Genomic DNA, 15,227 nt, shown 5'->3' on the forward strand with positions numbered 1-15,227 from the left:
TCTACTAAGTTATAATTAATCAAAATAGAAAAATAAAAACAAAAATAAGTTGATAAATCAAAATTGGTCAAAAAGGTTTTAAAAAGAAAAAGAAGGAGAATAATAATAAACCATAATAAACTAATTAAATAAATAACAAATATATAATATCATTTAAAGTAAAATTTAATAATAAAAAAATTAAAAATTAAAACGCTACGCTAAATCTACTAAGTTATAATTAATCAAAATAGAAAAATAAAAACAAAAATAAGTTGACAAATCAAAATATGAAAAAAAAATGATGATATAAATAACAAATATATATACTATCGTTTAAAGTATCATGCTATAATAAAAAAAATAATTTAAGAAATATTCGGTTGTTATAAATATTCAATCCAAGTTCTACTTCTTGTAGAGTAAACACTAAAACCTAACTTATGTTTCAGTTGCAACATGTCTATTGATAAAACGTGGACTACTATTGAAAACCGTAACTCTACCTTGTTCCAACAAGGACTTGAATCTTTTCTCGAGAGATCCAAACCACATGTCGATAACAAAGGTCAAATTAGATGTCCGTGTAACAAATGCAATCTCAATAAATTTATACTACTAGCCATAATGAAATTCCATATACTTCAACATGGTTTTAGTCCACATTATATTATATGGAAGTACCACGGCGAAAATACAACTCACCCGGTTGTCGAAGACATACCGCGTAGTAACGAGATGACCGATGTTATTGATGATGTTATGGGAGGTGTGATTGAAAATGATACCAACTGCAACGAAGGGAACCTAGATACAGACGGTAGAGGTGTTGATGTTGGATTTCAAAAGCTGTTAGAGGAAGTCCAATTCAAATTATATCCTGGATGTTCGTTTTCGTCCCTTGACTTTTTAGCAAAGCTGATGCATATCAAGGTGATCAACAAATGGACTGATAGTTCATTCGATCAGCTTCTTGAGTTGTTGCAAACTGCATTTCCTGAAGGAAACAGGGTCCCCCCCCCCTCATATTACGAAGCAAAAAAGACACTTAAAAAGATCGGCTTAGGTTATGAGTCAATACACGTATGTAAAAATGACTGCTTTCTTTTCTGGAAAGAGCACGAGTTGTTGCAAAAATGTCCAGTTTGTAATGAGAGTCGGTGGGTTGATGAAAATACAAAGGGTAAGAAGGTGGCTCATAAGGTTTTACGATACTTTCCTGTGACCCCCAGACTACAACGTTTGTACTGTTCAAGACACACAGCTAAAGATATGATTTGGCATAGTACCGGACAATCCAAAGATGGTACGATGATTCATCCCGTTGATGGTACTTCATGGAAAAAATTTGATATGAAGTATCCTGACTTCTCGAGTGAACCCCTAAACGTACGCTTAGGGATTGCTGCTGATGGTTTTAATCCGTTTGGTAACATGTGTAATCCTCACAGCACGTGGCCTGTCATACTCACCACTTACAATCTTCCACCATGGCTATGCATGAAAGAGTCATCTTTCATGTTGACCTTGTTGATTCCCGGCCCCAAAGCACCCGGGAAGGACTTGGATGTGTTCCTTAGGCCGTTGGTGGATGAGTTGAAGCAGTTATGGAGTTTTGGAGTACGTACTAAAGATGCAGCGACAAATACATTCTTCAATTTGAAAGCGATGTTGTTATGGACAATAAACGACTTTCCCGCTCGTAGTAGTTTATCCGGTTGGAGCGGACAAGGGTACAAAGCTTGTCCGACTTGCAACGAAGACACCCCGTCATACAGAGTATCAAATAAAGTCGTATATATTGGTCATCGCTGGTTCTTAGATGCTGACCATCCATGGAGAAAAAGTTTGGACTATAATGGCAAACATGAGACAAGAGGTCCTCCAAGAAAGTTTAGCGAGGAAGAAATACAAGCGCAACACGCTCGTCTATTGTTTCGTCCACCGGGTAAAGTAGCTGCTCAACGAGCTGGTATTAAGAGAGATCATGAGGATTTCGAGTTGAATTGGTCCAAAAAGAGCATATTCTTTGAACTTGAGTATTGGTCTTCTCTGGAGCTGAAGCACAACTTCGATCTTATGCACGTTGAAAAAAATGTGGGTGAGAGTCTTGTGGGTACTTCTTTGATGAATGATAAGTCTAAAGACACATCAAATGCTCGGGCGGACTTGACAAAACTGAACATTTGGAAAAATCTATGGCTGAAAAAGAATGGAAACAAGTTCCATAAACCCCATCCACCTTACTCGTTCACGAAACCTGACCGCATTTGTTTTTGTAAGTTTATAAGAAATGTGAAACTGCCAGATGGGTTTGGATCTAACATCGGTAAGAAAGTGAATGAAACCAATACTAACATTATTGGGTTGAAATCTCATGATTATCACATTCTTATGCAACGTTTGTTACCCATTGGAGTTAAAGGTCTTTTGGGGAAAGGTGTTTATACACCAATAATAGAGCTTTGTATGTTTTTTAAGCAACTTTGCTCAAGAACATTGTCGGTGAAGGATATGAAAGAAGCCAAACCAGCCATTATTAAAATATTGTGCAAATTAGAAGTGATCTATCCTCTTGCGTTTTTTGACATTATGGTTCATTTAGTTTTGCATTTACCTGATGAAGCAATTTCTGGAGGCCCAATATGTATGAGATGGATGTATCCCTTTGAAAGGTATATGAAAAAACTAAAAAACAATGTCAGAAACAAGGCGAGGCCGGAAGGTTCTATAGCTGAGGGTTATGTCGCTGAAGAGGCATTATCATTTTGTTCGATGTACCTTGAAGATGTTGAGACTCGATTCAATCGCCTTGAAAGAAACGAGGATGTTATCATAGAAGAAACAAAGTTATGGGTGTTTCAGTCTAAGTGTCGACCAACTAGCGGAAGGAAAATGAAACATCTCAGTCTAGAGGAGAGAAAACGTCTACATTGGTTTGTGCTTGATAATTATGAGGAAGTCAGAAAGTATATTGCGTAAGTTTTCTTATCTTTTAATTCATTGTCTTTTTTTAATTTCGCATTTTTACTAAATATATATATTTTTCATCAATGTAGTGAATTCAAATCGTTACATCCTGAAAGTGATGAAAAAATCGAATTTCCTAAATGGTTACTTCATAAGGTCTATGATATGCAAAAACAAAAATCTCCAGAGTTTAATAAGGAGTTATTGTCTCTTTCAATCGGTGTGCATGCGCATGCCTTTACTTACACCGCTTGCATAGTGAATGGTGTTAGGTATATGGTACTTATGCGTGACGCTCAACGATCAACACAAAACTCGGGGGTTCTAACTGAGGGAGAGCATAAGCAGAAATATTATGGTAAGCTAGAAGAGATTATCGAGTTGCATTATCCTCATAAATATTCCACCGTACTTTTTCGTTGCAAGTGGTTCGATACTGCAGGAGTTAAATCTGATAATAATTTCACTAGTATCGACCCACAACGCGAATTGAGCAGCGAAGATCAACTCATATTTGCTACGCAGGCCAAGCAAGTATTTTACATCCAAGAACCTTCTTCAAGTGACGAAAATGACACCCAACGGTGGGTTGTTGAAAATGTTAATCATAGAAGAATTTGGGATCTACCGATGAATGATGTTGATCATGATCCCATTGAAAATGTCGACAATGATTCAACCGATGTCGTTCTTAGTAATGCTTCTTCTAATTTCACTCTCTCAATTGACTTTAGCCAGTACTTTCAAAATTCTCAATCGATTGAAGATGATATTGAAGTTAACCCGCCAACGAGTATCATCAATAATGTGTCTGATTGCGAGACTGATTATGATAGTGATGTATCGGCAGACACTGAAGTGTCTGGGGGCGAGAATGATTAAAAAAATCTTTTTACATTTAATTAGTAAAATAAGGTTTGTATTTGTTGTAGTCATATTATATATATATATATATATATATATATATATATATATATATATATATATATATATATATATTCATATTGTGTTATAATTTTTCAGGATGTCATTTTTTTGGATTGCATTGCTCCATCTCATGGCTGTTGTGATGGGTCATGGAGGCGATGGTGGTGACGAGCCACCACATCCGTTCGGTGGGGGTTTTGGTGATCACCTAAACGATGATAATTAAAATCTATTCTAATTCATTGTATTTCACATTGTATGTATATAAAAAATTAGTCTGACTAATATTTTTTTATGCAGTAGTGCCTCCGAAACGAAGAGGCATGGCGGTGAATAAAAAAATGCACAAACTCTATAAAGCTAACGGTGAACGGCCTCTTAAGATAGTATTTGACGTAAATACTAAAATGCTGATTGGGGAGGTGTATGAATGTTTTATTCGGGAGGTTGGGAGCTATATGTGGCGGGACATCGGTTTTGATAAAGACACGTGGACAAAGGTTTCTGAAGCCGAAAGGGTTGGAATGTTGCAGTATCTTTCGGTAAATTATTTATAAAGTTATATATTTAATATTTTTAATTTTGATTTATTTTTAATTTCTTTATTTTTTTTTTGTAGAGATGGTTTGATTTTGACGCGATTACAAATCATCCCATGGCTTCAATTTATTGGGCATCACTGAATAATCGGATATGTGCACGGTATAGAGGCCGCAAAAATATTGCAAAAAACCGTTTTGATGATTTTGTAGGGAATGTGGAGGCAGCAAGGGCTCAAGCCCCTAGGGGTATGGATCAGCAGCGTTGGAATGCTGCTATTGACCATTTCTTAACAGAAAAACATCAAAAACGATCCGCTGGAAACAAAGAATGCCGGAAGAAGCAAGTAGTGAAGAATCGTGGAGGGACATGCAGCTACGGTAGTGCTTGTTTCAAGAAAGTAAGTTACAATAATGTTTATTCAGTTATAACATATTTTTTAATGTTTATTCAACTATAACATATTTTGTAATGTTAAACAGAATTTGAATAGACTTGAAGTATTTCATTGTGCGCATGTAAATAAAAGAGGGGAATTTATTGATCCATTGGTTGAAGAGCAATATGTAAGTTATTATTACTTAAAAATGAAGTAGATTGTTGAATTTTTTTTGTTAGTTTTAACGTATGTTAACAATCTTTGTGAAATACAGAATGCCTTAGTTGCTGAGGTTACTCTACAGACTTATCACATAGCCGACTCTGGTGGTGATCCAGACACCATTGATTGGATCGCAATATTTGAGAAGGTGTTGGGTACTCGAAGGGGGCATGTGAGAGGCATTGGGCCTAAAGCTTCTTCAGCTGCGGGTACAAGTGCTTCATCCCAATGGCAGTCACAGTCACAAGCATCGCAACCAACACAGGTACTTGTTAAATTCTTAAAAAAAATTGGTTGCTTTGTTATATTGTTAAGAACTTAATGTATTTGTAGTAATTTTTGGTAGCTCGGTAGTTTCTTAAATTGTTATAGACTTAATTGATTTGGTGCTTTGATGGTTTGATAGTTTGTTGAATTGTTCATAACTTATTTGTTTGTGACTTAATTGTAGGATGTTGATGTGAATGCTTTTCTTCAAAACCCGACATTTGTGACGGCCATTGGAGACATTATTCGCTCGTTTAAAAACCAAGTCAACGAGGAAAACAACGATGGGGAGAACGGTGGGGAAGACGAAGACAACTAGTATTTCTTGTTTTATGATATGGAGGATGTTATTTTTGATTTGGAAAATAGTTTATGTATGATATATATTAAACGTTTGTTTGAGATTTATTAGATATGGTATGTTGATGTTTGTTTAAAAAATAGTTTATGGAATATGGTATTTTTGATGTTTTTATATAATGTGGTATGTATTTATATATGTATTTTTATCAAAACAGCATTTTATAATATATATAAATTAATATTATAAAAATTAAGTTTTTCTCAATAAAAAAAAAAAAAACATTAGCAGCGACGCCTTTAGAGACGACCACTATTAATTGTGACGACGTGACCTCCGGCGAGTATTGCCGGAAAAATCCTACCGGTGGCCGGAATATTAATAGGGACGACACTATTTGAGACGACATTGGTGTATTAGGGACGACAGGTATTAGCGACGACAATATTAGAGACGACATGGGCTATTAGCTACAAGGCAACTGCGGCGACGCATTAGCAACGATATGTCGTCGCTAATAGAATTAGCGACGGCAGAGATGATCAATTGCGACGACTTTTGTCGCCGCTAAAGGTTAGTATTTTTGTAGCCATTGGCAACATTCAAAACTGTACATCAAAATCAAAGTGTTAGCTATTCATCCATAACTGAAATTGACAACTTGCATTTACAGCTTCAGAAATCCATCCAGATCTGCCCTCGCCCTTCATCACAAACGACTCAGCAGTCCAACCCCATTTCGTCCCCTCTCTTCCTAGGACGCCTAGAACAGCCTATCGTCGGCACCATAGACCATGAAGGCGGATAAAAACTTGAGCAACGCCGATAGATTGATCATTGACGCCAAACGCTCCTAAATTGGACGCCGCCACCTACAAAGAACGGTGTGTCGTCGTACAAAATAAATGATAAAAGTGAAAATTTGTTATCAGTAAACTATACTGGTATATAAATTTTATTTTATTAATTAAAAAGAAACGTAATTAAATAATCCTTATTAATAGTTTCGCCACTCTAATTTATTGAGGTTGTCAATTTTAGTCCTTGCCTCTCTCAAAGTTTGGTAAGTGACCTGAGATATCGCGGCTTCCTCTTCCAACTGATGAGTGCCGCTCATTTCTCTTGCATCTTTAATTATCACACTTATCGTCCTCCTTCATTTAAATAAATATTGCATACTGATTTATAGAAAAATTATATAGAAGAAAAGATCGAATAATTTTGGATATATCTTTTTTAAATATCAAAATATCAAAGTTGTACTTATATTTGTTTAAGCTAATTTTTAAATATTAAAAAGTGCAACATCAGGCTCATGCAATCTCCTCACATGCTTGCCTCTATTCTTAATTTAATTCATGTTTATTTTATTTTGTGTAGTATTTCCTTTCTGCTGAATTAGTCCAGATAGTGGGTAGCTGTCTAATTGTATTTTCCTAGTTTCTAGGTAGTGGTGTTGTAGTAACAGTTTCCTTTTTTCAGTTTTTCTTTTATATGGCTTTCTTTGTATTCCGTTTCTTTTTTAAGTTAATCAAAGTACACAAGTGTGTGTTTCCTTCTTCATTGCTATGTTGTGTTCCCTTGTCACATCTCCGAACTGACGAAACAGCGAAAACGTCTGAGAGCGGATGACTTCATGTAGAGTACTACTAGAAAAATGGATGGTTACCTACAAGGAATATTGTTGGTATTTTGTACGAAATAAGGTTTAGCTACAAAGTTCCAACAAAAAGTGTTGGTTTGAAAAAGGGCCGTGGGAAAAAAGGTTCCTACAAACTTCCAACAAAATGTCTGACACATTTCCTACAAAATAATTCATAGGAAGTTCCAACAAATTTCCAACAAAATTCTAACAAGGTTCCCCTAGGCTCCCCGACACCTTTTTTCCTACAAAATTGCTACAAATCCTGTTTCCAACCTATTTCCAACGAAACATTTCCAACATATTTCCAGCAGAATATTCTATTTAATTTTAAAAAAAATAATAATAACAATCCACATTTTTTCTTGGAACAAAATGCAGAAAAAAAAACAACCTAATACATTAGATTTGCAATAATACGTATTCAATATATTAACATACAAGAATACAAACCCAATACATTATATTATATTAATACACATCCAATACATTAACAAGTAAAAATACAAATCTATTACATTTACATATTCTAAATAAAATCCAATATGTTTACCTATTAAAAAAACTCAATAGCCCATTCATTTACACTTTAGTGTAATTTCACCAAGACTTGATAACATAACACTCACTTGTATCCACTCATGACTGATGTGGGTGAGTCTTGTTTTTGACAAGATAATTTACACTCTAAAAATTATCAAAAAATAGATTAATAAGCTTTTTATATCAGGATTAAAATACATTTACCAATATAAAGAGGTATGATATACAGAACAATACCGTGAGTAACTATATAATAGTACATCTCTTGTTTCTCTATCTTCAAGCTCAACCAATTTAACAAGAACCTATATAATTCAACATATTTAATTAAACAAAAGTAATAAGTAGCTATACAACAATTGAAAATAAAGTAAACGATATAATTTTACATGTCTCACCTTGGAAGCAGGATGATCAACATCTAACATCTTGAGAATTATAACACCATCATTTGTAAGATGGAAACTGATTTCAATGGGAAATAAAATACTAAAGTTAGAAGTAATACATAATCCTTGTATTGTAGGAAGTAGATATGTAAATTGATATTCAAACATGATGGAAAGATAACTAAAACAGTCTCTAAATCTCAATTTTTACCTTCATTTTTTGCTTCCAAGCCAGCCCCTTCAATAAAATAATCTCAACATATCTTTAAACATCTCCAATTGTTTATGTTTCTCATTCAGTTCTTGTGAAAGCTGCATTATCATGGTAAATAACTAAAAAATCATCAAAATTAAATTAGAGGAAAGTAATGAAGTAATCAACAAATCAAACTACTTACTTGCTTTGCAGTCTTTTAGAAGCATTCAAGATCTTTTGAGTTTGGAAAAATCATATACACTTCTGGTTAATATTATCACCAATCCAGCATGAGATAGCATAAACTTTGTACATCTTCATGGGCAACATATATTTTCTTAACCTGTATGGGAAAAAATAAAAACAGATTCCTATTAAAAGGATGCAAACAGAAGTGAAGAGAAAAGAAAAATGTAGGAACTTGCTTAATTTTAATTTGGAAGTTATGATATCCGATCCTAAACTTTTTAATGCATCCACAATAATGATGATGGGTGTGGATGTTTTCTCCAATCCACACTGATTTTAAGATCAACACCGAAGGCAGATATACCAACTACACACAAATGGAATCACAAACTCACAGACAAAATATAGGAATCTGAATACAAATCTAAATCACAAAAAAATTACAAGAGAGAATCAAGGTCACGGTGATTGTATCACCTAAGGGGAGAGACTGGAAGTGTGAGCGTTGAAGGGGAGCGACGTGGAGGAGTGAGCGCCTCAGGTGAGCGGTGGCGTGGAGATTACAAGCAGATGATGGCGAAAGCAACGGTGATGATGATGGTGGATGAGGCGGAGGAGCGACGTGATAGACAACAAAGAGAAGTCCAGGTGCGACTGATTTTGCTCTGGTGGTGGTCGCAGTGAGAGAAGATGGTAACTAGGGCTTTCTCTTCATTTGTCGTAAGGACTAAGGGGGGGAAAAGGATAGAAGATAGATGGAGGCGCAATTTTTCAATATTTTCACAAAAATTAGGCGGTACATAGACTAAACATTTCGTCAGTAATGCGTTGGAAATTCCTACGGATTTCCAATAGAGATTTTTAAAAATATATTATAACAATTATTATTATTATTATTATTATTATTATTATTATTATTATTATTATTATTATTATTATTATATATACTTAGTGTTATTGTTTATGAACTGGCTTGAGATATGGAGTTATGGGTTATTTTTTATGCTGTCATCGGCTCACCGTCAACATCTTCTAATCGGATAACCACTGTTGTTTGTCTTTGGTCTTCCGATACCCATCCTCCATAACTACGAATCAACCATCGCTTGTTTAAGTAGAGTAACATCTCTTATCTTCCCCACTTCTCATGGAAACGATCCAGTGAATTGTCTGATTTCTCCTCGATCACCATCGAACCACTGGTAAATGTTTGTTTAACACCAAGGTACATGCTTTTTCGCCTTCATTTCTCATCGGTTCTAACCATGGTAGTTGTCACCGGGAGCTGCTGCCAAACGCCAGCAAGAGGGTAGGGGTGTTCCTGTTTCGAGCAAGACTTATGTGTGGGTGTGTTTTGTGTGGAAGTGTGTGTGTTGTGTGTGTGCTTGGTTTAGTTAGAATCCTCGGGAAAAGCCACCGCCACCACCGTGAGGTAGTGGCCGCCGCCGTATGCCGCCGATTGACCACCACTACCCGAGGTGGTAGTGGGTGGTGCCCCGCTAGAAAACCCTAATGGGCTTATAGATTAGTTTTGGGCCTATTGGGCCATGTTTGGGTGGAAAACCTTAATTGTGAGTATTTGGCCCTTGGACTTATTTGGACCCACTTTTGGGTCATTGGGATTGGAGTATGTATTAAGCCCAATTATTACATACCAGTTATCTAGCTGAGTAAAGGACTTAATGGATTAATCCCTTAATAGATTAAGTTCTTAATGGGTTAAGTAAGAAACACTTAACCCTAATTGTCATTTTATAAGGAACCCTAAGGGGTCTAATGGACCCTAATTGACCCAATAAAACCCTAATTTGGAGAATTAATCGGGACATACACACGGGAATTATTTAATAGTTTGAAATATTAAATAATAATCATTGGCAAAGATTAATCAAAGCAATATTGGACTTAATGGATTAAGTCCTTAATGGGTTAAGTAGGAAACTTAACCCTAATCATCATTTTATGTGAAATCCTAACTTCACTTGGACCTTGAGTTGGGCCTTCCTATTGGGCCTTGGTGATTGGGATGATAATGGACCATTTAAGAGCAAGCAAATGGACTAGAACATTTAGATGGACTTTAGGGTAAGGCCTATATGTAAGGGTTGGGTCCAATTTGGAAAATTGGGCCATAGTTAGGCCTTGGTCCATTATTAGACTTTTGGGCCTTTGGTTTGGGCCTTGGGCTTGAGTGTAACGACCAAAAATTTCAACCAAATTAAAACATTTTATTTCATTCAAAAATCATTACGTTCGTACATCTTGTTTTCAAAATAGTTTAAACATCAGAGTATTCCCCCAGAACTAGCCATCACTTAACTATCCATTCCTCTAGGATACTAAGCTAACAAGGTATATCCTCATATCATTATCCTATCTACCAGGATACTAGCATGCATATCATCACATATCATAACAAGCTCTAAACAACAATTCAAAGGGCCGGCCTTGGTGCCTTAGACCCTTGAGTACAGTGAGGATAACTCACCTTGCAACTGCCGAAATCCTGCAAATCTCTAAACGCTGACTCACCGGAAATCCCAACTATCATATGAAAACCATCACATTAGAAACCATCATGAATTTCTAGGCCAAGGGCCCACAACCCTCATTAAGTCCATTATCCTCTTATTGGGCGAAGACCCAAAACCAAATCCTCACGAAAAGGTGGCAAGAAGCCCTACGCTTCTAGCAACACACCCCAACCCGAAACCTTCTCGAATAGAACCCTTTGCCCATAAAAGACCGAAACGCCCTTACTCACGATCTCGGGGATCCATAAATAATTACTTTTAGAATGGGGCGTTACATTGAGTCAAGCTAAGATAAGGGTAAAGTAGTCTTTTACCCAAGTATGGACTTATGGTTATGAGTTGGAACCCAATTATTAATTGGGTGTTATTTTTATATTGATAGATCGGGAATATGTCATCCTGCAGCTATGGTTTTGTCAGCAGGACTTCAGCAGTGTGAGGTGAGTTTCCTTCCAGTAGGAACGGGTCTACGGCCACAATGCCGACCCATTTAGTTAGCAGTAGTTCCGGACTTCGGTCTGATGCAGTAGTTCAGTATGCTTGATGTCTTTATGATTCAGGCATATTTATGTGTTATGTGTTCCGGACTGCGGTCCGATACAGTATGCAGTATATGTGTTTATGCTATTTGTTATGCTTATGCTATGCTATGTTCAGTCAGTTTCGGACTTCGGTCTGATGCAGAGGGCAAGGCCCTGGTTAGTTCCAGACTTCGGTTCGATGCAGAGGGCAGGGCCCTGGTTAGTTCGGGACTTCGGTCCGATGCAGAGGGCAAGGCCCTGGTTAGTTCCAGACTTTGGTCCGATGCAGAGGGCAAGGCCCTGGTTAGTTCCGGACTTTGGTCTGATGCATTTTCCGGACTTCGTTCCGATGCAAAGGGCAAGGCCCTGATTAGTTTCCGGACTTCGGTCCAATGCAGTTTCTGGATTTCGGTCTGATGCAGTGGGCAAAGCCCAGTATGTGCTTTATATGTTATTGCATGGTATGTGGTAATTTGGGGGATCTCACTAAGCTTTGTGCTTACAGTTTTCAGTTTTGGTTTCAGGTACTTCCGCTAGCAAGGGGAAGAGCTCGGGATGATGGCATGACACACACCACAGTAACAGTTTTATCCTGAGAGTTTTATTCATATATTTGATGGGTTTTGGTCCTAAGAACATCCTATGTGCTCATACAAACCCTAATGCTTGGATCTAGGTTTCTCTATTGTACATGCTTTGAATCCAAGACTATAAAACCCTAATTCTAGCATATGGAAATCGATATTAACATATAATTAGGTTTATGATATTACCTTGATTGTTATGTAGCAATAACAATCCCAATTCCTCCTTGAATTGACTTTGGAAGGCTTAGAGTCACAAGTGTCACTCCTCTAATGGCTTACAAACACCAAGAGCAAATGGAGAAGGTATAAAGAGAGAGGAGAGGTATAAGAATTCATCTCTAGGACCTCTTGGGAAGGCATGGACGAATTCATGAGCCTTGGGGTCTTTATATAGGTGTAGAGATAGGGTTTCAGTCTTTATCCTTATCTAGTTGCTTGCTTACCAAGCAACCCATAAGATAAGCCTTGAATCCTTATCATAGTCGAATTCTAAGGTCCTTATCACCTCAAATTCGTCCAACCTATCCTTAAGATAATCCTTACCTTATTTTGTAACTATCACATAATTACAATTCAGCCCCTCTAGTTTAATTAATTACATTTGACCACAAAATTAATTCTTAATTAATTATTGACCAATATTAATTAAACAAATATGATTTCTCCTTTAATATATTATTCTTATAACATATTAATAAATCATAATAACCTCTCTCTCTATTTATTTCTCCAATCAAGTTGCTTTGGTGAAGGCAACCCAAAAGGACCATGCACCATCGGGTCAAGTACATACCAAAATAGTTATGGACTTAGACACTAATCCAATAGTCTCCCACTTGGATAAGTCTAATAACTATTATGCGTATGACTTCAGATCCTGATCTACAATCGTAGCTTTCCAAAGCCGCTGTCAACTCTGATCCTATCAGATACGCATGTCCTTAAGATAAGGGATCATATATTCCTCCATTCTATATATCATATAAGATATGATTTCAAGTCATTCTCTTTGTACTATATCTCGATTTCTGATTTATGAAGACTCACTAATTGAACAAATCAAATTAGCCCTAGCCCGGCCGAGCATTTACGTTTGTCATCACAAAATCATCGAGGGACCCAAAGATATCGCTTTTATCCTTCTTTGGATAAAAGGAACGGATAAACTTTGATACAATGCTTGCTTGCACTCACTTACCGAATTACACACAACAATATATTTTATAACACCAAGTTACTAGTGCGTTTACATATTATCAATGTGCAACCGATTTGCAAGATACAACTCACACATCTCGGTTTCAAGAATATAAGATGTTATCGTCTCACCAATCACTCGTGATACAATCCATGGAGTGATCCAAGTGAGCGTGGGTTTAATCCAATGCTCAAATCACATTCATAAGCACTCATGAACGTTGCAGCAAACATTTGCTTACGTCTAATACTCTTTTAGACAATCCACACACCAATTCACGATAGTCTTCATTCATATCTACTTCCAACATATGAACGATTGTGGCCCGTTCGAATAATTCGATTATTCTTAATAAACTCAATTATTCTGGAAGTCAAAACATGCAAATGTGAAACACAAGAATAATACTAATCCCATATGGCCTCAAACCTTTGAGTATAAATAAAATGCCTTTTATTTATCACCATATTGATTACTCATTATTTGTCGTTTCGGGTAATCAACTTCTTACTTGAATTACAACACTTGTCCCATGCTCCTAGCATGCACACAATGTTTACCTATGGTTCTTACTTTGTGAAATAGATCAAATTGAACACACTTCCAATCATTCTCATTTCACAACTCCAAATCCTTTTTCCATAAGTGAAAGAATATCAAATTCTTGCTACTTATAGAATATGCTAGATTCTAACATTCTATGCAACGATCCTTTCGTAATGTCACTGCACCAAAGTCACAAAGACTATTGCCAATGATATTACCAAGTTCTCTATCGGAGATTGTTACAATACAATTTCTTAGATGTGATGTCTCTCATTCAACGTACATTCCTTTGAACATCCTTTTGCATAAAAGTTTCTAATCTAGTCATAGATTTTCAATATTCAATTCCCAATATGGATACATTTCCATATTTTCCATATGACAACTTATTCTTAATAGAATCTTATCTATTCATAATAATGACGACATGGTCCATCCAATATGAAACATTTCCACAATTTCCATATGACAACTCATTTTTAATAGAATCTTTTATATTCATAATAATGTCGATATGGTCCATTCAATACCATGCTTCCAACTACTCACAAGCAACCAATCCTCGTCGAACTTTGGATTGTCCTTTGATAGTTGTTTAATTATTTTAGTCTAAACCGATTCTAGTCCCTTTTCCCTCTAAATGCGCTAGACATTTGGAAAATTTTAGAATGGTCAAACATTAAAGCATTTGCAATCGATCCTATACCCGAAGCGTATGGGGACACGACGCATAATGTTTTATTTGCTATGTTCTCAAAATTCCAATTGTGAAGAGGAATGTCGTAATCATAATCGAAATTTTAAGAACACACTATGTACCCTTGACTAAATTTATTAACATTTCTCAACCTAAACCTGTAGAATTGAAATGAAGCATAATATTCTCTCCCTTAATTATAGCAAAACAACTATTCCAACCTTACAACTTTGCAAAGAATGACTCTTGTTTTCTATAATTAATATTGCCAACTTGCAATACATTCCTTAATAATCATACAATCATAACATTTATGCTCCCATTATCATGATGATTATTATAAAACATAACACTTATGCTCCCACTAGCTTCGACATGTATTCATAAACGTCTTAACTTTCTGAAAAACAATACCTATTGAATTTCTTAAGTCCATGTTTCTAATACTTAGTGCTTTGATAATCTTTTATCAAGGCTTCTTGAACTTATACACCTTTGCCTTAGATAGTTCATATGTGTGTGTAAACAATTGCCAAACCTCACAATTCAAATTATGGAAAGGGATACCGTAACCATGATTGAATTCAAGAATGCAATTTT

At 36.0% G+C, this 15,227-nt stretch overlaps 1 protein-coding gene and 1 long non-coding RNA gene across 4 annotated transcripts; one reads left to right on the top strand and one right to left on the bottom strand.

Moving 5' to 3' along the window:
- Nucleotides 1–717: 717 nt before the first annotated feature.
- LOC145098095 (uncharacterized) lies at nucleotides 718–3,831 on the top strand. The gene is made up of 2 exons (XM_079035771.1): nucleotides 718–2,957; nucleotides 3,039–3,831. The coding sequence occupies exons 1-2, from the start codon at nucleotides 718–720 to the stop codon at nucleotides 3,829–3,831; spliced, it is 3,033 nt and encodes a 1,010-aa protein (XP_078891897.1).
- A 3,844-nt stretch (nucleotides 3,832–7,675) lies between these two features.
- Nucleotides 7,676–9,302, bottom strand: LOC145099977 (uncharacterized). Of its 3 annotated transcripts, XR_013704739.1 has the most exons (6): nucleotides 9,022–9,302; nucleotides 8,558–8,698; nucleotides 8,371–8,471; nucleotides 8,169–8,235; nucleotides 8,008–8,075; nucleotides 7,676–7,914 (listed from the first exon to the last, which is right to left on the bottom strand). It is a non-coding gene; the product is annotated as an uncharacterized LOC145099977 (long non-coding RNA). The 3 variants fall into 3 exon arrangements; XR_013704740.1 differs by having other exon boundaries at nucleotides 7,676–8,075; nucleotides 8,169–8,198; XR_013704738.1 differs by having other exon boundaries at nucleotides 7,676–8,075.
- Nucleotides 9,303–15,227: the final 5,925 nt, after the last annotated feature.

The sequence above is a fragment of the Lactuca serriola genome, chromosome 4 (assembly GCF_051521515.1).
Source record: "Lactuca serriola cultivar US96UC23 chromosome 4, Lser_US96UC23_V15, whole genome shotgun sequence".
In the NCBI taxonomy this organism is placed as follows: Eukaryota; Viridiplantae; Streptophyta; class Magnoliopsida; order Asterales; family Asteraceae; genus Lactuca; species Lactuca serriola.

Bases quoted from the DNA above. Each gene is read 5' to 3' on its own strand.
- LOC145098095 (XM_079035771.1), top strand. From the start codon at position 718: ATGACCGATGTTATTGATGATGTTATGGGAGGTGTGATTGAAAATGAT. The intron at 2,958-3,038 runs GTAAGTTTTCTT...TCATCAATGTAG, and splicing joins GAAGTCAGAAAGTATATTGC to TGAATTCAAATCGTTACATC.